At 37.3% G+C, this 23,352-nt stretch overlaps 3 protein-coding genes across 3 annotated transcripts in view; 1 reads left to right on the forward strand and 2 right to left on the reverse strand.

Annotated features, from left to right (window-relative positions):
- Positions 1-23,352, forward strand: part of MAPK8 (mitogen-activated protein kinase 8) — a 115,697-nt gene that overhangs the window by 8,083 nt on the left and 84,262 nt on the right. The window lies entirely within an intron of this gene.
- On the reverse strand, positions 1,084-9,278 carry PTPN20 (protein tyrosine phosphatase non-receptor type 20). The gene is made up of 6 exons (XM_058029685.1): positions 9,194-9,278; positions 6,485-6,633; positions 4,689-4,779; positions 3,826-4,160; positions 2,051-2,113; positions 1,084-1,233 (listed from the first exon to the last, which is right to left on the reverse strand). Exons 1-6 carry the CDS (start codon positions 9,276-9,278, stop codon positions 1,162-1,164), a joined length of 795 nt encoding a protein of 264 aa, XP_057885668.1. The 3' UTR covers positions 1,084-1,161.
- Positions 17,455-23,352, reverse strand: part of FRMPD2 (FERM and PDZ domain containing 2) — a 49,615-nt gene continuing 43,717 nt past the window's right edge. The window contains exons 29-33 of the mRNA XM_058029686.1: positions 21,837-22,122; positions 20,789-20,947; positions 19,977-20,151; positions 18,671-18,881; positions 17,455-17,500 (exon numbers count right to left, since the gene is read on the reverse strand). Coding sequence (XP_057885669.1) covers positions 17,455-17,500; positions 18,671-18,881; positions 19,977-20,151; positions 20,789-20,947; positions 21,837-22,122 — 877 coding nt within the window. The remainder of the gene's footprint in view (positions 17,501-18,670; positions 18,882-19,976; positions 20,152-20,788; positions 20,948-21,836; positions 22,123-23,352) is intronic.

A 23,352-nucleotide genomic window follows, 5' to 3' on the forward strand; every position in this document is an offset into this window, starting at 1 on the left:
TATACAATTTAGTTAGATTTTTTCAGTTTCCTATGTTTACAAGAAATGCATATCTAATAATAGGCATTCCTTGTAAATATATCTAATAATGCATATCTTCTAATGCATATCTAATCACTTCCATATGTCACCTTCTAGATAAGGACTTAGAAGTACAACAAATGGAAAAAAAATACAATCTTACACCTTGAACGGCAGATTTCTGTTCAAATCCACCCACACGAACAGAAACACTTTTTACAAGAAAAATAAACTGTACAGAGAGTTCTTTAATTTAAAGATCTGATTCAGCCCCAACTGAAACCAGCAGGACATCCCATATTTCAGATCCTAGGTAAGAATGAGAAGATAGTTAATCAATGTAAAGGATTAGGGAAAGATGAAATGTTTGTGTGTACCACAACGCACACACAGTTGTTTCACTGGGCTTAGTATTGCATTTCTTTTTCTATGGATGTGGAATGAAAATATTGGTGCTATCTACATCTGTTCATATTGCTGGGAAAAAATTAATATTCCATCCAATTATTAGAATGCTCTTCCTTTGAAGAGGACCAGGGTTTAAAGGCATCCTACTTTTTATGTCAATTTCTTGATTTAAGATGTCTGGTGATAGTGGTATAAACTCATGGGCAGGAAATGGGTCTAGATTGCTCAAGCAACCAAAGGTCACCAAACTGAGTCCTTCCATGCAAAAGCATAACTGGTGGACTAAACACTGATTCGCAGTCCAGAAGCAAACAGTGCACAACAATAGATGAGGGACAACTAATCTTACCTTAACAACAATAGAATCTTAGATCTTTATAGTTGCCCTCTGGATACTAAAGCTAATTCCAAAGGCTGCTACATCCTTGCTACAGTCCCAACACATATTCCTAACAATGAATATGTTATCACACAGAATGCAAAAATTGTCCATAGCAGTTTGACACAGCAGTGTTGCACTGCTGGCAGGCTGTTTCTGCATACTTTGAGCCAAGAAATAAATGACTTGCACAGGACATGTTAAGCAAGGTTTTTAAATTACTTTGTAATCTAAAAAAGCATATATTATAACACTTGTCTGTGCTGGCGTGACATCTCTTTCAAGTAGTTGCAGAGCAGTCCCTGGAGTCCAGTGAAATAGCAACAGGAAGAGCCATGTTGTAGGAATCATACTCAGTAGGAATCCATGGCTCGCAGGATCTGAAGGACTTCCAGCACAACTTCATAACAGAATAAATACTCATCCTGTGTGTGGAGACACCAGTGTGAAACACCTGCTTAGATTCAACATAAATTCTAGACAAAGAAGGATGGACTAGCTGAAGTTATATGTTTAAATGTTATATAACATCACATCTATATCATATGGATACAAAACGTACATATTTCAGAGAATCCTAATTCATTTTGTTCCATCACTGGTAAAAGTACAGGAACTCTGTAGTTTAAACATGTACTCAACTCTCATTAAGGATAGTGAAGGTTATATATTTGCTTAATTTTAGTCTCGTGCTCAGTCATTATCCTGAAGAAAAATCTATCAAAGCGTGTGCTAAAATATTTGCCTATAGGAAGAACTTGAGTCTTCTCTTGTTTTTATTCTCACCAGCTGTTTTCTCTAAGGTGAGTTAGCAGCATATTTTCTTTTTTTTTTTGAGTGAAAAATCTTTTCAGGAGTGGGTTTAGCTCAGGATAGAAGAGTTTACTGGGTGATGACAACTCATCAATAGCAAGAATTCAACTAAAGGGTATAATTTTGCAGGGTAGGGTTTATAGTAAATCCCTGTTTCTGTGATACTTGCTTTTCTTCTTGTTTTAGAAAAAGAAAGGGGGGTGTGTTGTATTTGTCTTATATTGCTGTTTTACTTTTGTTTCATTTATTCAGTAAGGGACAGACTTTCATATTTAAAACTGGACACCCCTTGCCTAGAGGGCTGTTATTTTCCTCAATGGGAGCACTAAAATGATATTTTAAGCCCCAGCTTTATCATAGCATATGGAGCTGTACCACGGATTGAGGCTTTTTTTAAAAAAATGATCTAGTTGCATATTTACAACTTACCTTAGTTTGGATCATGCCAAAACGCTGATCTCGCAAATCTCTCACTATCTGCTTGATGTTGAACTGTCAGAAGAGAATTGTTTTTACTTTGGTTGATGTGCAAATTAGAAAGAAAGATTTAAGCATATTCAGATGGGGAGGCTGTGACAGCTCTTTTAGAAACAGTATATTTGTAGTTACTATCTTTGTGGTTTAAAACAATGAAAGCTGGGTTTATTCTGTTTTGTTAGGGTGAATTCTTAGAGGATTTATTCTGTTCTAAGACGTTCCCACCATGCAGTTGACATCCCTACCAAGTTTGTAATACTTAACAATGACCTGTTTGATACTTACACATAAATCTTTTTCTATATGGCTGAGAAGAATTTCAACACACAGCAAAACTCCACTTCTTCCAATGCCAGTGCTGCAGTGAGCAATAATAGGTCCTCTCCTGTGAGCTTTTCTCATGTAACAAATAAATTTTACAAGCTGCTCAGCCAGTTTGGAAGTATTGTGGTCTGGCCAAGTGGTAAATTGCAAATGACTTATAATGCGCTTTTCTTCTGTCTGGAAGAGAGAGACCAGAAAGGTTAAGAATTATCAGTCCCAAAACCAGTTTTCAAGGAATTCCACTAAAAATTTTCCTAGAGCCTCATTCTTAAAATTGTTTGTTTACTCTACAGTTCTTTAGCTTTTCATACTTGACTCTATTCATGTTTCTTTAGATTTCAAGAAACACACTCAGGAACACAGGCCTAGGAAATTTGCTTCATATGACTTTGATGAGTCGCTTAAGTTATTCAGTTGCCTTGAAAGAATGTAGTTATGTCATTTATTGGTAATATTAATTAAATTTTCCTGGGTCAACACTTTTCGTTGCCAGTTCACAAAGCCATATTAAAATCTGAATGATAACTTACCTGGATTTTTACTATCAGATGAATTTGAATGTAAATATGGATTTCTGCTGAAGTAGACCTGTGGCTTTCTGTAGTAGTTTGCTACTGATTTAGTACAAACATAGCAAACTTAGCATGTTCATTGAAACAATCACATGTGGTGTTCTATCTTGCCATTTTAAGAGTGTTTCAGGAAGACTCCTATCAAATGCTTTACAATGCTTTGCACTCAGTGACATAAGGTGCATTTCCTCAAATTGTTATCTTGATGGAAAAGGCACCAAGTTTAGTCTGGCACAGATGTTTTAATTATGCCACTAGATAATATGTCCTGCAGAAATTTTTGCAAAGCTTTGCTTAATATTGAGGCAAGAATGATGGACTTATACTTGCCCTGTTTTCCGTGTTCTTCCACCTGGATTCTGTATTTGTTAAGTTTCTAACAAATTACTGCTAGATTTGTAGTTTCATGTGTGTTTGTGTATTTTCATGAACAAAAATGTATCATTTGTCCTAAATTCTAGGATGAAAGCCACCTTCTCCCCCTTTCCATTCAACCACCATTACAAATATGAATCCACTCTGGTGGGGATCTGATTTGATGAGAACAGTAAACAATTCTGCAAAACACTGAACACACCAGTTCTGTGACTATTAGAGGTCTCATTTTTGGAAGTCCTTGTCCAAACATATGCAATATTATATCCATTGCTTATGCAATGAGCAAGAAGAAAGCACCTCATTAATCCTAATTTCATGCCTGTTATTCAGATTTTTACATCCTCCAAAAATACTGGGCACATATTATAGAAGAAGCAGACAATGCTACTTGTATCTACTCACGTAAACTATGTAATCAATTTCATCATATATGAAAGTATTAAATCAACTTACCTGCTTGCTGATAATTTCTATTTTTCTAATTATGAAGTATTCCAGAGGCTGGTAATTGTGTAGCCTGAGATAGAAATTAGCCAGTTCTTTAGAGTTATAGGGAGATTCAGGCCAGTATCGATGGCATTTCACTTGCCCTAGCTCCACTTCTTTTGTCATCATGGCAATCACATCTGATTCACTCTCCCAGACCATTTGCCAGAAATCAGCCATAGTGGATGGAAGAGGCCCTTGGGTTATAATATAAAAGTGTTCCTCTTCTCCAACATTCATTCTAATGTAACTTGCATTAATGTAGCCATTCTTTTCTCCCAGAGGAACTCGTGTCTTATCATCTGTACAGAAACAGAAAGATGCTATTTCAGTTGTGGAACTGAAACAGAGTTCTACCATCTCCAGAACTCAGGAGAGAGGAAACCTCAGTCTCTCCAGAAAAGTATTCCTCTGGATTTTAGAACACGTTTGATTAGTAGCACTAATATTAACCATTGCAAGTAGGAATTCCCACAGATAAATTGTATGGTTCATTGCAGCTTTATTTCTCTTGAGGTACTTGTGTAACACTGTGAAAAGCCTTCTAATTACTATAGAATTGTTTTCCAGTGTTCCAACATAGTGTACCCAGTGCTGCTTCTCATGTATTGCATAGGAATGTTGTCACTGGATATTGGTGTTATAAAGGAAAAGAACCTCTAAGAATATATATACTGCATCACTGAAGATAGAGATACTACACATTTTTGCATGTGTTGTCCTGTTGCTGCAGTTTAGGAAGACATTAAGGGTCCAGAATTTTTTTTTTTTTGTGTTCCTCTGATGACTTTGTTAACCAAATGTATGTTCTCATTTCTGTGCATACTTACATGGAAGGATATCTCGGTATCTGTTTTTATTCTGGTTTTCTGGTGCTTTGCCAGTTCTGCAGTCATCTATTGGCTTCACATGTTCTAAAGCCTAGATCAAAAAGAAATAGTCAATCTATGCTGTTCGCATCCTCAACAGACAGCTTTTACAGTGTCAGTGTGAACAAATTTTACTGCTGTATATAACCCAAGGCTGGCAAATAGACTTCTTACAGAAGAGAATCAGTACATCATTCTCTAAACTTCTAGGCAAAAAATTCAATTTGCTTTGTATTTTCTCTTCCCTGCACAATATTTCTGCATTTTCAAGTGATATTTCCAACCCTCATCCTCAGATCCCATCGTTACAAGTCCCTTTTGTATATTGCTGTATTATAGATGTTTGGAATACTGTGTTGGCCAAATGTCAGCATTTATGAATGATAACACAAGCAGTAACTATTGCACTATGAACAGTGCAAAAATGACTGAATACTTTTCAGTGATGGAGTAAGTGATAAATATAGAGAACAGCACCAATGATATTAAGTGCAAATCATACAGTCATTAAGAACTTCACAGCAAATTTAGGGGAATTGAATGCAGAGTAGTCAGAAGTAGGAATGTGCAAGTTCATTTCATTAAATTTTTGTGTTACCTCGATGTTTTTGTTATTCTACCTATTTTCTGTGCGTTGCACAATGCTCAATCATCACATTCTGCCACTATACATTTATAAGAACTGAAATACATATGACAGTACTTGAACACTTGCATCAGTTCCTACGGCTTTTACTCAGATAAAATATCCACTGCCTTTGGTAACCAGCACTTTACTTATAAGATCTTTATGTTTTCTGTGCAGATGTGTGCCTGAGCTCGTAGTAAGCTACACCTACATCAGTAATGGAATGTAATGAATGAAAATTAATATATGCCCTTGAGCCTTTAGGGAATGTCAGCAAATCCTATACACTTCAGCCTGTGGGATTTTGTACTCAGAAAGTCAGAGATATAAAGGCAAGTGAAAGAAACTGATAACATTGCAATTACTGTGGAAAAGTGGCAGCAATCCATTGCACTGGTAAAGAGCATGTCCTTTAAAGGAAAATATCTTGAAGAATAATGAGATAATCTGTTCTTTGGGAATTTGATGATAACTTCATATTCTTTTTATGTTCTGAAACAAGAGATTTTACAAGCCTTCCTAATTTTACATTTTTTTCATTATTTATATGCAATCAGATGTAATTATGTGTTTTCATTATCTGTGGAGGTACATTGCTTTTTCTTTGTAATTTTATTACAAAGTTCCTGATCATAACAGCATCTTGTGGCAATGAGTTACATGGATAACTGGGGTGTTCCTTTGAGTGGAACATTTTCCTTTCAACTGTTTCTACTTTAGTGAATCCTTAGCAGCATGGATTTCTTGCTTAGGTGCAGCCCATAGGATAGTTCTTAGGTAGATGTTCAGCAGAGTTTCAGCAGAGCTGAGAGGGTAATAAGAAGTCAGTCTAGGAAAAAGTGATTCGTAATCTACATTGTGAATGTCACATTTTTTATTTTCCTTATACATGGGCAGTATCTTTGAACAGGGAACGTAGTAAGACTGATATGCATGGAAATAGAAATGCAAATACTGAACTAACATCCAAACAGCAGAGTAGAAACCCCATTTTGGCAGGAATAATTATCAGAGAAAAAGGATGCAGTAAAGATATACAAACTGAACTCCCCTACAGTATGCATTGTATGGAAAGCCACTTTCTTAGCTTTGCTGAACTTTTAAATCTTAAGAAGTGATCAAAGTTTACCATAAACTCCTTTAGCACCTCTTGATTCTCAATCTGCAGCTGCAGTCCTTGAATAAGACCTGTTATGCCAGTCCTTGGATCTACTCCACTCTGTGATGGTTTCAAGTTAATTAACTGAGTCAGTTCATCTCCAGAAGCAAAGGTTCTGTCTATGTATCAAAAAAAAAAAGCAAACAAAAACTCAAAAGAAATAACAAAAAAGCAAGAAGCTTTTAATTATTATTGTTCATAGTGCAGAATCTTGGCTTTAAAAACTAGGGAGCTACAGTGTGTATATATATATTGCTGCTTATATTGTGGAAGTGAAATATGAGAAAATGGAAAAAAATATTTTCAACTTACTTATGTTCACAGCAGAAAGAAGAATAAGTCAACATCATGGATACAACTAGCACCATATTTCATGTTATTTGGAAGCAGATCCAACTATTGCAAATTATTTCCTCACACAGTTTCTAAATACAGTCTGTTCTAAATAAACTGTTCTTGCCGAATTGGAGACTTTAATGCTAGTTTATACTGGTATAGGAGACTGGCCACATCTTTACAGAGAATTATCTTTGCATTTCCAACATTTTCATGCCAATTAGTATTGCCACACTCCACTGCTAGGAATAATCACGGCAAATTCTTCCTTCCTAAAGTAAGCAAATATATTTTTCTTCTCATCTTAACTCATACTGCCCTTCAAGAGCAATATATGAACTGTCTTTGATGCACCAAAGTCAGGATTCAGTTTTACTACTTAGATCATCCTGAAATGTGTGTTCTGGTCCAGTACTTGACAGATTAGGAAAATAAACATTGCATCTGAAAAAATATCACTACTCTACTGGAGTGATAGAAAAACTTTTGTTTCCATGTTGAGTAAAAACAGTAGCTTGTTATGTAAAAAATAATGTTTTGAGGTAGAGGAATTATGGAATTTGGGTTTTTTAGTCATAGACTGCTGTTTGCAAAGGATAACATACCAGCTGTCTCAAAGAAAAGCTGATGATGTGTTCCAGGGGTTTGTTGCAGGATGAAGACAAGAAGCATTGCTCTGCTCTGCTCCTGTAATGTATCATCACTACTCTTAATTAATTTCTGTTCCAGTAGAGTTGTGCTTGCTGTGTTTATGTCTGGGCTACAACTTGCCCCCACTTTGGCTGAGCTTTTAAGACATATTCTGCCTGTATTCCAGTCTCTAACCCTCAAAGAGGCTCCTATTATCAAGTTGAGGGTGCCAGTGAAGACAGATCCCCACTCCAGACAGAGCACATTATTTCCCACACAGCTCTCCTTACAGATCAAGGGCAATTAAAAAACCCCAAACTCTGAGCAGGTAGTAGATGATAGATTGTTTATAATGTTCTGTTTGTTGGCCAGCAAGGCTTGTCAGTGTGAGGGAGTTACCTGTGTTTTACTTCTAATAAGAGCCATCAGCAACTCATTGCTTCCACCGGGTGAGAAGAAGCAAGGAGAGAGAGAGCAATCTGTATTTCACAGAATCTTTGAGGTACTGCAGCATCTTCATATGATTACTTTCACAATTATTCTGATTTGGAGCAGAAGGAGCTTAATTTTCATAAAGGAACAATTAGGCAGATTCTTTCTGTAAACTCTTCCAGGTGTCAGAGGGGCTTTGGCACCTGAGCTGTGAACGTGCTTCAGTACATGCTTAAGCACATCAGTTCTAGAGATTTTAATGAAATTGTCATGGGGGGTGAAATTCAGTGATTCTGAGGAAGAAGTCTTGAGAGACAATTTGACCCTTTGTTCTGCATTTTAAGTGTTTATTTACTTATTTTGCGAAGTTGTATGGGAACAGTCAGGGAGAGAGGAGAGACCTCATGATATAACTCTCAAAACTCCTTTGAGAGTTACAAAAGTTTGGATGGCCTATCTATGCATCAGTAGTAAAAATTGTGTCTTGAATGCTCTGGCCTTTTAGACTGAAAGAGCAAATCCTTAGTTTGTGTACAAGAGACTAGTGTTGTTTTCAGTGTACATGTATGGAGATGCTGGGTTATGCTGTTGAAGAAACAAGAGAAGTTTTTGCATGATTACTTCTAGGTAGAACAGGAATCCTGTGGGGCATAACATCATCTTCATTGCTCCAGCTGCCTGATTCAGACTGTTGATTTTCTCTTCTGCAACTTTCACATTCTGCACATTTCTGTGACCTGCAAAACAATGTCAGTTGAAGTGGCAGAAGCTTTGATAATCTGAACCATACAAAGATTTTGTGTTTAATCTACTTGTGCTTATTTTTAACTTTATTAAGCAGCTCTTTACAAGAATTAGTCAAAACTCTGAAGATCATAAGTTCAAGGGGCTATAGTAGCATTTTGTCTGGTGTATTGTTTGCAAATATAGCTACTAAAAATACTATTTTCAGTATGCGATTGTTGTTGGTTTTTTCAGAGGTAAGAACATACTCTGAATAAAAAGCTGCTCAAAAATGACTGGAAGTAAGGTTTCTCACAGCTAGTGATTATTTTCATGTAGGATATTTTTCCATTGTTAGGCCTTACACCTGTAAGCTTCAATTCTCTTGTCTTAGTAGTTGTGTGGAAGCTGTTTAGCAGCTCTTCCTCAAGGTGGAGCTGCATTCCAATAGACCCGTGTTTTGTCGTTTTCTTACCACACTAGGACAGAGCTGGAAATATACAAATAATTTATCCATACTATTTATTTTAATAGTTTTACTTCATTTGAAAGACTTACCTGTCTGAAACGTTACTGATGAGGTCCTTATAGTCTTGTCCAGCCAGCTGACCTTGCAGAGGAGATTTGTCTGTTCTTTCTGCATCCTGCATATTTCAAATAAGAAAAAGCTGTGAAAAATCAGTACACAGAAACATCAAGAATGTAGTTACTTTCATCAACACTCTTATTTCTGGCAGAAACATGTCCTTTGCTTAAGAAGGAAAGGGAAAATAAAACAGTTTCTGCTTTCAGACAAAAGAGTGTATTGCAGTAACTACTCAGAGTAAAAAGCCTTATCAGATGCATTTGTAAGTTTCTGAGCCATAGCACAGTCCAGAGATACCTCTACATCTCAGCATGCATGACTGACTTTGAAAGGTTGGTTATATCCTCTCTGATCTGAGAAAGAAATGCAATCATAGGAATCATGAGTCACATTCTTCTTCTCCCAATTCTTGGCAGCAGGAAGCACCAGCATCTGAGATGGAGCTGTTGGTAATAATTTCCTTTTTTATCTTAGACACAACAATGCTAATGGTAGGAGCAGGGTGCAGCTGCTCTGCTGAAGAAGCACTCAGCTAACAGGGAAGGCAGATGATAATCCTCCATATGCAATAGAAGCAATAGTACTGGTGGCTGTTTATCCATCCTAAAGAGTAATAACTAGGTGCTGCATTGAAATAATAATGCAGGATATCTGCTATTAGTATATGAAAGCAGTTTCTTCTCAGCTGTAACACTTGATAAATAATTATTTAAATTTTAGTTAAAATTACCATTTTTCTTTTTCTGGTTCAATTACATTACTTGAATCAGGGTTTGGGTTTTTCATTTGTTTTCTGGAGGATAAGAAGACCTAATTTTCTCACATTTACTGAGGAGTTTTACAGTTTTAAATTTATAAATAATAGATGCTCTGAAATTTAATGTGGAATGTCTTGCAGGATTTACTAATATTCAAAATCATAGCCATGTTTGAAGAAATTTAGATGCAGTTGAATTTTGAATCGTAGTGGAGATAGCTGGATAGAAATCTTTTAATGTACATGGTTTAGAAGTACTGAAAGGATGATAAAATTAATAAATTATTCATTTCAGTATTATAAAGAATCAGAACAAGACTTGCATATGCAGCCTTTCTTCCCTCCACCCTTTTAGCATATGTATTCTACTTATCATATGCTCTTGTCTCAGTGGAATCCTGACTCACTCAAATGTCAGCAGCTCCAGTCATGGCAGCTCACTTCCCTCAGATTAAATATTTTTTTCATCAAGAAGGTGTGGTTCTTGCCCACATTGCAGCAAACTCATGTTGTAAACAAACATGAGTACATTGCCTGATAACTTCTGAAAACTTCTCTGATTTTACCTTGTTGCACATTTGGTTGGAGCCTTCTTGCTTGAAACTGAAAACAGGCTGAGCTTGCAGGCTTTCCCCACCACTTGCTGAATACCAGAAAACAAACAAAAAAAATCAAATGCATGAAAATATAGGTCCATTTCTTCTCTGCTGCTTAGACCAAAGGACTTTGACCTCAGATGGGGCACTGAGAAACAGTGTCTTAAACTGGCATGGAATATCCCTCTTGTGAATGCCTGGGAGAGTTAATAGAGCACAAATGCCATATGTCACCACCAAAGAAGCCAGCATAATTCAGACTGCCAGAAGATACACTGAAGTAAAGCCCTGTATCAACAGCAGCTATATAAAACCATGAAACAATTTAAATCTGCTCTCCCTAACCCAGCTCATCCTTCACAGTGCAAAGGGAAAAATACCATGGATTAACTTTGCTGCCATTACTTCTATAATACCATTGTGTTTCTCAGGAAAACAATTTAAACTTCCCAGAAACTATGTCGTTCACTGATATCATGTAAGAAGAGAATGGCAATGGCAGTGTCGTGACTATGAATACTTGAAACAAAGCCTTCAATAACCAGCAGGCCAGAAGGAGGAATTCTATATCCTTCCCACTTAGGTTTCTCCACATTATAGGGAATGTTTCAGTATTTAAAGAAATGGAAATTTGAGGACTATAACTATGTAATCTATTGGCAGTTTTATATCCTTGCTTCCATTCCCAGCTTTAATTAGTAATTAATTTTTGAGTATTCAATAGAGCAGAGCATAGAGCACAAAGTTCTTCCATAGAGTTAGTCATGCTTGTAAGTACTGCCCTTTGCAAGATGGGTTTGCTCTCAAATGAATAACAATAGGCCTGGGAGCAGAGGCTTCTGGGTTTGAGCATGAACACCACAGAAGAGAGAGGATCTGTCTGCCAGACAGAACAGGAGGTGTAGTGCATCCAGGAGATAAGTAGGAGTGATGGGATGTGAAGTTTGTGGGAGAAGTATTTTAGCAACTGAGCCAAAACCAGGCTGTGATTTCATCAATGAGTTGCATAAAATGGGGTAAAATCAGACCAACATTCACGACTTAAAAACTTAAACTGAGTTAAAGCATCTTTGAGGGTCTTAAAGCTTTGTTCCTAGATTTAAAAATCACACTTGGGCATTTCTTCCCTGTGGTCCTATGTCTTGAGCAGTTTAGCCAGAGCTGCAAATCAGGGTGAAGAATGTGTTTGTACCTACAGCTATGAGACAGACTGACTGTAAAATTGACTTGTTTTGCTAAGACCAAAGTTAAATTCAGGCAACACATATTCCCGCTTCTGTCATATGATGAGTGGATGTGGGTGCTTACCAGGCTCTGCCTTTGTGTTTGGAGTGGGAGCTCTGTTGCTCTGGTTGCCTGAGTAGGCCCAGTGCAAAGCCAGGCTTCGGCAGACAGTGAGTTGAACGGTGCCTTGCGCCTTGCGCAGCAGATCTGTGACTGTTTGGCGTGGCAGACCAGACACAAAGGTCTCATTCACCTGAAAAATACATTGATGTGTATTTCCACATTCCTGTAACACAAAGCCCTAGCACAGGGAAATCTTCATATAACTTCTTTGAACTTCACGTGTCATCATCTTCTCCCATTTGTGGGAGAGAATTCTCATTCTCTCCTGACTCATTTGATCCTTCACCTGTTTATCTTTATGCCATGATTGCCAGCAGGACACCAGAGAATTACAGTCTGAGATAGTAAGTGGGCTTTCCCCCATTCTTCATTGAGAAGATGAAAGAGAGATGGAAGTAAATGAAAGCCATAAAATCAAACAATTTTGAAACTCATGGAGGGAGAAGAAAAAATAATTTGGTGTAACAAAAAGGATTACTTATATTAAATGGCGACAGAGTGGCTAGGATAGTAAGATTTTAAATAAAGACTGAAAAGCCCTAATTCCAGTGCTTTTTGTTTGTCTTGATAATACCTAACGTGACAGGTTCTTCCCTGTAGTCTCCTGGTTAGCTGTGACCTGCATGCCTGGCCAGTTAGCTCTGGTTTCCCTGAAGTTTCTCTGGAATCCTCACTAGGCACAGTGAGGAGGTCCCCTCCAGCTCTGGGGAGGCCCAGTCCCACAGGAGGCTGAACTCCAGGGAAGACACAGGGGCCCCAGGACAGCCCTCTGACCACCAGGAGCCAAGGGACAGCACCTCCTACATGTTACTGTGCAAAGCAGCATCAGATTTCCAACCTGCTCCACTTTGTATTGGACAGATGCTCATTATAAAGTAGAGAAAATGTGAGCCAAAGCAATGGAGAACAAACATTACCTTCAGTAAGATGTCACCAACTTGAAGTCTGCCATCCAGGTCTGCACTGCTGTCCGGGCTGATGGCTTTTATTAGGATAGCCCTGCCATTTTTTCCACCTACCAGTGCAAATCCCAGGCTTCCATTTTCTGCCTTTTCCAGCTCAATCTTAATAATGAAGTCCTACAATAGACAGGGATGCAGTCTGAAGTGGCGTTTATTCAGGGCTGTATTTTGTTTGCATTTTTATTACTCAAGATTCCCATTATTCCCACAGTCCTCACTGTCTGATGTGGATTATGGGATATATCCTGCTCTACTCTTGAATAGATCTACAGAGGTTCCAGGAATCAAGATAAGAGCTGCATGTATGTATCAGAATAAAAATAGTACATACTTATTTTCATACTCTGTTTGCTGCTGGGGAAAATAACCCCTTAAGAGCAAAGAAATGTGTACTTCAATAATCCTTTTATAATATATCAATTAAATCACCTTAATTGACAAATAAGGCATTCTTACCTCCAGCATGACAGTAATGCAGTACATAGTTTATTCTTTTATTTTTCTCTAATTTAGATCTTAATCTTGTAATCCAAACATTTCCATCTCTTTTACTTTAGCACTTCATTTGCTTTTAAAATCAGCTGCTTTTTTAGGGTCAAGTACTATGTCAGAAATAGCAGCAAGCTAGAAATGTTTATGACTTTCAGCATGACTAGTTCCAATGCCACAAGTATCAGCCTTGTGAATTATTTTTGCAGGTTGAGCAGATAAAACATCATGGATTAAATCATGCAGAAGAAGCAGTAATAGTGAAATAGTGATGACATAATAAAAAATCAGGAAATTGTTCGAAATTTTTTGCCAGGTTGGAGGTCTAATTTTAACAAGAAACAGCTTTTTTACACAATAAAGAGAAAAATACTTAATCTATATCTATTCACATGAAATACCACTCCCAATTTGGATCATTTAAATTAAAGTTACTTTCCATGTCTTTGCACCAACAGAAGTGATGTTTGCGCTTGTAAGAATTTTCAAGCATTGTATGCTGAGCATGGAAATAACTTTTCTTCCCCAAACAACAACATTCCTGTGTATTCAGGAATTGATAATAAATAATAAATAACTTGAAAAATGCATTACTCCTGCCAAATTCAAACCATATTGGTCTATATCAGTACTGCATAGTACTGCAAAGATTGGGCTAATTTTACTCTGTTTTCAAATGTCTAGCTGAAAATTGCAGAATGAAACATATTAATCTCAGTTTTCAAAGATTGTTGTGGAAAATAATTAACAATTGCACATATTTTCCCCAGAATCCCATGCTGTGACATTCTGTGTCTTTTTCCTTTGCTGCCTTCTTTCTAAGCATTGAAAGACAGCAACAGAAGAGTCTGTCCCCAGGAAGTGCCCAGTGCATTCTACTGTGTGAATGCTGAATACAATTCAACACTTACAGGACACTCTCCAAGTGCATTACATTCACATTTTCAAAGACAGGAAGAAAATGCATTCAATACCACTATTGAAAAAAACCTCTCTCCATATAGCTCACTTCACTTGATGAACCACCTCACACCTCAGAGTGTCACTTACTTTACATTCTGGAGAATCAGGAGTGTTCTGCTGATCATCACAGTTTGTTTCCTCCAAATGTTTCTCTGTGAAAAACCAACAACAATTTTTAGATAGTTGTCCTGGTAAAATACTCTACAGTATAACACTCAAAATCTCATTCGGAGACATAATAAAACATTTTATATTTTATATGTGAAATACAAAATAAATCCCTCGGATTTATGTGGCCTAAAACTACTGAAATGTGAATCACTGTGACCTTTTTACCTCCCCGTGAGCAGGTTCCAAAACAAGCTTTAAGAACTGCATCCTACAGAGACACCAGATGGAGAGCAGTAATGTATAAATGTTCTCTGAAACTCTGAGGGAGGCAGGATTTTTTATGAAGAGTAATCTTTCCCAGGTGATGCTATTATCACCTATAAACTTACTTTTCTTTCAAAGAACGCAATTTTACTAATCCTAATTGAAAAATGCAAAGTTCCTTACCATGTTGATGCAGCAGATGCTGTTCCTGGGAGTTCAGGTTTTCATTTGACAAAGAAATATTGGCTTTCTCTGTTTCAGCTGGTGGCCCTAAAAACAAACACATATGTTTGCTCTGACAGGCCTCCTGCTAAACTTCACGTACCCATGGAATGCAAACTCTGTGCTTAGGTTATTAAACAAAGCATCAATATCCAATATTTATGCTATACGAAGCAGTGTGAGACCACTGCATTATGAAGTTTGCCAATTTGCACAGATATATAAACATTTCAGTCATGAATTTCAGAGCTACTGCATCTTAGCCATTGTTATTTTAAAAATTGTAACAACAATCAGGGACCAGACTGAGTCACACATGTGGCAGTGATCAGGCAGATGAAGGAACACTCCCACCTCTATCAGCCCCCCCAGTTTTGTGGTTTTGCTTTATCATATTCTGATCTTAGCTGTCTTCCACAAAGTACTCTTAATGTGTGAATTATTGAAAATAATTAATGTCCTGTAGTTTAAAAAAGCTACCTTTTGCAATTGCAATTTTAGTATGTGTTCTTGTAACTAAACCTATAAAAATGAAAGCTCACTTTCTTAATAACAAATTATTACGGATTTATCAATAAATCTATGAGTGATGATAGCAAATGGAACACCAAATGCAAAATTAGTATAGGTTTTTTAATGCGCCTATAAAATGGAAAAATCATAGAATCATAGAGCAGTTTGGGTTTAAAAGGACCTTAAAAATCATCTAGTTTCCACCCTCTGCCATGAGCAGGGACACCTTTCACTAGACCAGGTTACTGAAAGCCCCATCCAGCCTGGACCTGAAGATTTTCAAGGATGAGGTGTCCACAACTTCTCTGGACAACCTGATCCAGTGTCACACCAGCATCACAGTAAAGAATTTCTCCCTACTATCTAATCTAAACCTGCCCTCTTTCAGTTTGATGCAATTCCCCCTTGTCTTATCACTACATGCCTTTGTCAGAAGTCCCTCTGCAGTACCCTTTAGGAACTGGAAGGAGCTGTAAGATCTCCCCAGCACCATCTCTTGTCCAGGCTGAACAACTCCAACTCTCCCAGCCTGTCTTCACAGGAGAGGTGCTCCAGCCCTCTGACCATCTTCATGGCCTCCCCTTTAAATTGCTCCAAAGGGTCCATGTGCTTGCTATGCTGGGGACTGCAGAGCTGCATGCAGCACTCCAGGTGGGGTCTCACAGAGCAGTGGGACACAGTCCCCTCCCTCAACCTGATGGCCACACTGCCTTTGGTACAGCCCAGGTTATGATTTCTGGGCTGTGATTGCACATTGCTCAGTCATGTTTAGCTTTTCATCAACCAACACCCTCAAGTCCTTCTCAGGGCTGCTCTCAGTCTGTTCTCTGCCCAAGTGTTTATGTTTGGGATTGCTCTGACCCATGTGCAGGATCTGACACATCTTGTTTTATAGGAGAGGCAGGTAACTGTGCCAGTACAGCATTCATAATGCTATCAGAGGTGGAGCAGGTCTCATTACCTATTTGAGGGTGTCTTGAGAAATCTTGGAATCTGCAAAGCTCACACAAGGCTGTGTAAGCAAGTCCTACCAGGCCACACATTTGCTGTGCTTGAGTTCTATCATGTTAACTGAGGGTACACATAACTTTATCCATATCTTGTAGAAAACTACTTCAGTTTATAGAAACAGACACATGGCTACATGTCTAAGGAAATCTGTCACTAACTTGACTTGGAATAAGTTCTTCAGGTAACCGTATGGCAGTGTTTAGATCAGTGTAGGCACGTGAATAATTGTGGTCCAGATTTACTTTTTGAAGTCACGTTTGCATGGTTTTAAAAAATCTCAAAAACCACTGAGATATCCAGTCAGGTAAATGAAACTGGGGTTAGGTCTGACTTAATGCTGCAGCCAAAAGTGCATTTGAAAGTATTACTTGCATAACTAACACCCTTTGTATGTGCTGACCTAGATGTGATTCCTTCCCTTCCACCTGAGGGTGCAGGTGCAGCCTGTGCTTACTCAGACTCCTTAGGCTGCTGGAGCAATTCTAGTAGAATCTTTGTGGCTCAGATGATTGCTAAAGTTTTGTATCAGTTAGAGTATTAAATGTCTCCCCTTATAGGAATGCTTTTATTTTAACTAACAGATATTAGTGCTGCCTGCTGATTTTATATACTTCATTAATAACAGTTTAAAAAGGTGGTCTAGATGATGAAGTAGTGGCTCATATTAAATAGTGGCTCAAGAAGTGCTGGAAAACTTCGTATAGAATAGTTTCAGTCAAAACAGATCTTGAAATATGACCACATAAAATTCCTATTTAATAACAAATTTAAAAAAAAGAAACTGAAGATGTAATAAATTACTTTTTTACAGAAAACTACACATTTTATTTCTATCTTTAAACAGCTAGCAAATTTTCTTCAGACTCTTAAAATGGCCATAACAGAAATACTGAATGGCAAATTACAAATTGTTAATAAGTTTTAAATGCAATTAATCAATACCTCATGCTTTTTTTCAAAATCAGCAAGTTTTGAACTAAAACCCAAAAACGTTAGCCTTACTTACTATTTTCCTGCTCTATAGGAACCACTGGATTGCCATTTCTGGGGGCAGAAAAAGTGAAATATATGAGCCATTAAGTGCTGCATGCTTTGTACAGCACATATGAAAATTATTTTTAGAAATGCAATTGTCTAAATTGTAGTTGTCCTTCTACAATTTTGTTAGTGGTACTGTTCTAAAGAGAATTTATATCAGTATATGAAAATATTTGACTGTAGTGAAACATTTTATTGAAATGTGTTGGGGAAAAAAATAAGCATGTTAAATCACCTGGCTCAATACAGAGCTGCTTTTTGGTCCAATTTGAATTCAGCTTTGGTTACCCCTTGTATAAAGTGGGGATGTTCTTTTGTAAGTTCTTTTACCCTATTTCTGTTTAGCTCCTGAGTTTGTAAATTCTGACAATCAGGAGGTGCTGCTACCAAATTGTTGTACAGAAAGATGTATAAGGAGGCAGCAGTTTCTTCTTCTGTTAGATAAGCACAAGTTAATAAAACAGTAATAGAAGTTTGAACTATGTTAAGGCAGCTGTGACAGCCATTCTGTCACAGGCTCTGGTTACATAACTCAGTTACTCACATGCTTTGAGTTAATATTTTACTGTTCCTCTGGGATCTTTGGAAGCTATTTCTGCATCAGTCCAGGACCTGAGCTGGTGTGATATCAAACTGTGGAACACAATGAATCAAAATGCAGCCATGAACTGATGAGAAAAATCCTTTACAGCCAATTATTGTTCAGGTCTGGAAAGACTTTCTGGTCATGCTGCAGGTTAAATGCTGAATTTTTAGTACCTTTCTAAAATGTTTTATCTGTTGGAATTATCTCAGAATTTCTGATCAGAAATAGTTTCTTCATTGTAGTTGTGAATCTGGGACTATAAAGGAAAAGTTCACACTAGTGATGGAAATACAAAGATTTTCCCTAGAGAACAAGACATATGAAAATGATGCTCAGCCTCAGTTAAAGGCTTCACATTTGGTTTTGGATGATAAAATTTGAAGAGTTCTCATTTGTCTTGTGTGAGTCTACTTGTACTTGCAGTGTCAGTTTTAATTACAAGGAGTTAAGATGTCTTATGAATGTTATTTATCAGGTTGCAACATTCAGACCATTGAGATAAAGCATTTTTTAGTTTTGTGTGGTTTGTCTTGTTGATGTAAAATTTAGAAAGCTGCTTCAGCATGAGGATGAGGTATGCTCAGATTTACCTTGTGGCTTTGATTTGAACATTCTGGGTGGCAGCTTCACACACTCTCACTGCATCATCCAGGCTAATGCCCTCAGTGCACAGTCCACAGATGTAAACAATCTGATCTCGTGGCTGCAAACTGCCTTCCACACTGGCAGGAGAGCCAGGCACTATGTCTAGCACATAAATACCTTGTAATGTGCTTCCAGCTCCTCCTGTCAGCTTCAAGCCTAGAATAATGCAGAGAAAGCATCTTTTGTGGCAGAGTGTTTAGAATTTCACTGTCAGTGACTGAAAGTGGAACAAATGTGAGTCACTGAAAGATAGGCTGAAGAAATCACTGACATTATAAATAACAGTCTTGCCCCAGTAAAATGGGATTTATAAGCTTGACTGAAAGAGTGAAATGCCATTAGATGTTAAAAAAGTCTGGAAAAACTTAAATGGTGGTGTCCATCTCTGTGTTTCACTGCTGTCCTAGTGCTTTATTTCCCCTGATGTTCAATAGTCATTGCAATAGGACACTGAGCTGCATAGCAGCAGCTCCCTCATTACCTGCACATTTACATACCTTGCAGTCTTCAGAGTGCCATGGGAAAGGAGGCCTACAACAGCTGAGAGGGACCTACACAGTGCAAACTACACTCAAAGAATCTCTGAAATAACTAGTTCCTACCTGGAAACAGGATGCTGTACATGAGCACATATAGCCATACTGCTTCCTGAGGCTACCGTTTTATCTGTGTGCAGTACTCATAACATGCTACAGAAATATCAAGGTACTCACATTGTGGGGATTTCTTTTATCATTTGTATTTGTAGATAAAGCCTTGTGTCTGTGGTGAATCAAGGATTCAAGTGGAGATTTTTTGAATAGCAAAGTGTAGTCTCAACCTATGGCTCATCCTTCTTAAACTTTACCTTTTCTTCAATTTTTTTCTTTCCCTCCAAATAGATCTTTATGTGTCTCTGCAGGTAGTAGACATTATTATCCAACCATCCAAAACTTATGTGTATAAGTAACATAAAAATATGGTACTGGAAATCTGCCAGAAACTTCAGTTAATGGGGTGATAATGCAAAGATCATTTTTCCAGATACCTTCATTAGTCTAACAAGAGATATTAGTCTTCCCTCTTAGATGTTGCCCACAAAAAGGTCTCATTCCTTGGTCATGGGTGATGATGAAGAGCATAAAGGTGTCAAGGTCAGTTTGGATCGTACTGATCCAAGAGCACGTTTGGTTATGATTATCTCGTCATTCGTATGATTATCTCATGCTGTCATTCCTGTCCAAAATAGCAAATGCAGCATTTAGTACACACCTAGCTGTCCATCAGCACCCTTTGTGAGAGTAATTTCAGGAATGTCCTCTGGCCTAACTGAGGGACGTGGGTCACTGTCGGCACGGCCAACCACAAGGTGCAGATCTGGAGGAGAGCTTTGCAGTAAAGTCAGGACTTCATTGCATGGCAAAGATGTGACATCAATTCCATTCACCTAAATGACAAACCAGTAAAATCATGTCATACATCTCATTGATCATAGTTTACTTCTTCCTCTACTCTGAATTGTGCATATGAACTTAAATTAGTTTTCAGTTCATTTTTATTGCTTTGCTGTGATATTTAATGTCAATACATTTAACAATTAAGATTGCAATAATATTTCTTTTTTGAACTTTTATTTTTCTGAATGCAGAGCTTTAATAAAAATAGCTTTTTTTCCCATTGAAACTCAAGATCTTGTTGCAAAAAACAAGGGAGAAGGTCTTATGCAAAAAATTGAACATGAACCGGGCTGAAAAAAGGTTATTACATTACAAAGGACACAATTCCTACATCCTTTGTGTGTCACGTATCACGTTATTACATTAATTCAGTTTATATAATTTCATTGGGAAGGCATTTAATGTCTCACTTGTCTTGAATGCTCCTAGATTCATTTTATTTGCCTCATCATACAATCTATTCAGCCTGAGATTTATCCAACTGAGGTCAGCAGAATTAGATTTATTATATTATTTATTTACATACCTAAATATGTGATAAATGGGTGATACTAAACAAAGAATGCCAATGATGACATTGATCTGTAAATATTTTCTCCTCTGCATAAACTCAAAAAATTACTGTACCATAATGATTCTGTCTCCCCTTCTCAATCTTCCATCAGAAAGGGCAGGATCATTCAAGATTTCATCAACATACAGGCAGGTGTCGATTTTGTTAAGAACTACAGAGAATCCATAACCATTGTTCTCTGACTTTGTCAAAGTCACAAAGATCTCCATTTCCTGTTAAAACAAGCACAGTTTTTTTGATCTAGGCTTTCCTGTTGCTTCAGTAACATATTCCATAATTTTTATATGCAGGTAGGAATCACATCCTCAGATGGTACAAGAGTATGTAAAAGGTGTTCTGCCATATCCCAGAATTGTGGAGGTTCATGTTGATTGACTTATAGGGCCTAGTAAAGCAGAGAATGCCACCAAGATCTGGAATTAGGCATTTGGAACGTGTAAAGAAAGGCTTGGAGGCCTCTGAGCTGACAAGCATTGTGATAGCAGGGTGCAAGATCACTGTTGTTACTGATATTGCTGTCCCACTGAAGGAAATGCCTGGAGCTAAATTTTGTCCACAGTCCTCTCAAATTAGTAGGAATTCAGAGCTCATTAGTGTCATAGGAATGCAAGATGTTCAGCATTTGGCAGCACTGAGCCTTATATTTTGAATAGCAATTAGCACAAGAATCATACTTTCTTATCAGGACATTACAGCAATATCACTGTAACAAAGTGATTTTCTGCATGGCCTTGAAAAATGGCAGAAAACATCCAAGTAGCTGACTCCAATTAATTTTAGAAGCTACTAGACAGCTTTTAGGTCTTTGTACACTGAGAATAATAATGCAGAATTTTGAAAAGTTGGAGAAATAGTAAGATGTCAAGAAAAAAAGAAATAGCCTTAAGGCAAATGGTTAAGAATTCTGGAGAGCTGGGCATAGTGAGAGGTCTGCTTTATTTGAAGATTGCGAATATTCAGGAAAGTAAAAAAAGAAAAAAAAAGTCATGTGAAAATAGCATAGAAAATGGGTTAAAATTATTGTTTGAGACTGAAACATTCTTAAAATTGTTTCTTTTCCCTTGTATTCTACCAGTCAGTCATTTGGTGCCCATCACATACCTGAATGCACTCTTCATTTTCTTCCTTCTCTTCCTCGGGTTCCTCCAAGTCTTCCCATTCATTGTCACTGTCATGTGTCTCTCTGGCAGGCAGGGATGGTGATGAGGGACCACAAACACGTGGCTGTGGGGTTGCAGAGACTGTCTTGGAGCTTCCTCCTCGTGGAAGGGAGGTCACAGACATTGAGCTGACAGTGAGATACTCTTCATCAATAGGGGTTAGAGAGAGAGTTTCAGGCATACATTTTGTGTTCAATAGGTCATCATGACTCTTATTAAATACGTGGCTGGAAAATAAAAAGATTGCAGTGCTGGGGTTTTCCTCCATATGCTTTATTAGATGGCCACTGAAAAGTCTACTGTTTATGCATTACCTTATTTTCATTTTAACTGAATTACTAGTTTTGGTGTTGAATTGCTCTCTGAATCCTCCAGTGGTAGTACAAAAGCAAATAAGTAATCAATATTTTGCAAAGATGCTTGAAAGATTAAAAAGCTTCCATTACTTACCTTTGCAAAATCTTGCGCTCCTAATTTTTTTAAGGCATTAATTAGTACTTTGGTTGCTTCTCAAAAAGAATAATTGGACAAAGCCCAGACCATTAATTATTTAATCTTCCATAAACAAATTAATTAACATTTCTGGTAAGCAGTATGGACATTAAAATACCCCTACAATTTTTGTTTCCTTTCTGGGAAAAGGAATGCCCACCACATTTCTGGCTTCTACAGGTCTTTCCTGGGTAACTGGGCACAGACCAGAAGCATGAAATATGAAGTGGTTTCTGTTTCTTCTTAAAAAGAAGTCCATACTCCCCTTTATAAGCTTGCCTTTATTCTTATGCTTAACTTGAAGCATATGAGTTGTCTGAAAACCACCAATGGACTTATTAAATTAATTTAATTAAAATTATTATTGATTCTGTTCCACTGTATTGCAGACAAAGTATTCAGCACTTCTGATGTTCAAGCCCAAACTGTAATCACAAATGCTGTGTTTAATAGTTTTGACTGTTCTCCTTCATGAGCCTGAGTAGACATCTCTGGCATTGTCTCCCAAAAATTTACCATTAAAGCTCATAAAAATGCTGGAAACACGTTTTTTTTTAAAGTATGTTTTCTTCAAATCAATCCTTATTGAAATATTGCTAAACATTAATTCATTTTAAAAACACCTAAAATGGCATATTCACATCTATGCCAGCCAGGATGTTTGCTCGTTGATAGAAGTGAACTGTCCATCGTCTCCTAAGCAAACATAGACAACTAAAATTAAAATAAATTCCATGTCCTGTATGAAATCACAGAAGATCTCTGTAAAACTCTTATCAGAAAATTTATACATTTGCATGAAATATTTTGAGTAATCTGGAGAAATTTCTTCATTAATCAAAAGGAAGTCCTTTATTAATCCTTATTTCCTTCTGGGGATTTTGTGCGGTTTTAGCTGGAAAGATTTAAATTGAGATTATATTTAAAATATTGTTTAAAATGCATGGCATCCTAAACTTCTCTGG

Source organism: Melospiza georgiana, chromosome 8, assembly GCF_028018845.1.
Source record: "Melospiza georgiana isolate bMelGeo1 chromosome 8, bMelGeo1.pri, whole genome shotgun sequence".
NCBI classification, from domain to species: Eukaryota; Metazoa; Chordata; class Aves; order Passeriformes; family Passerellidae; genus Melospiza; species Melospiza georgiana.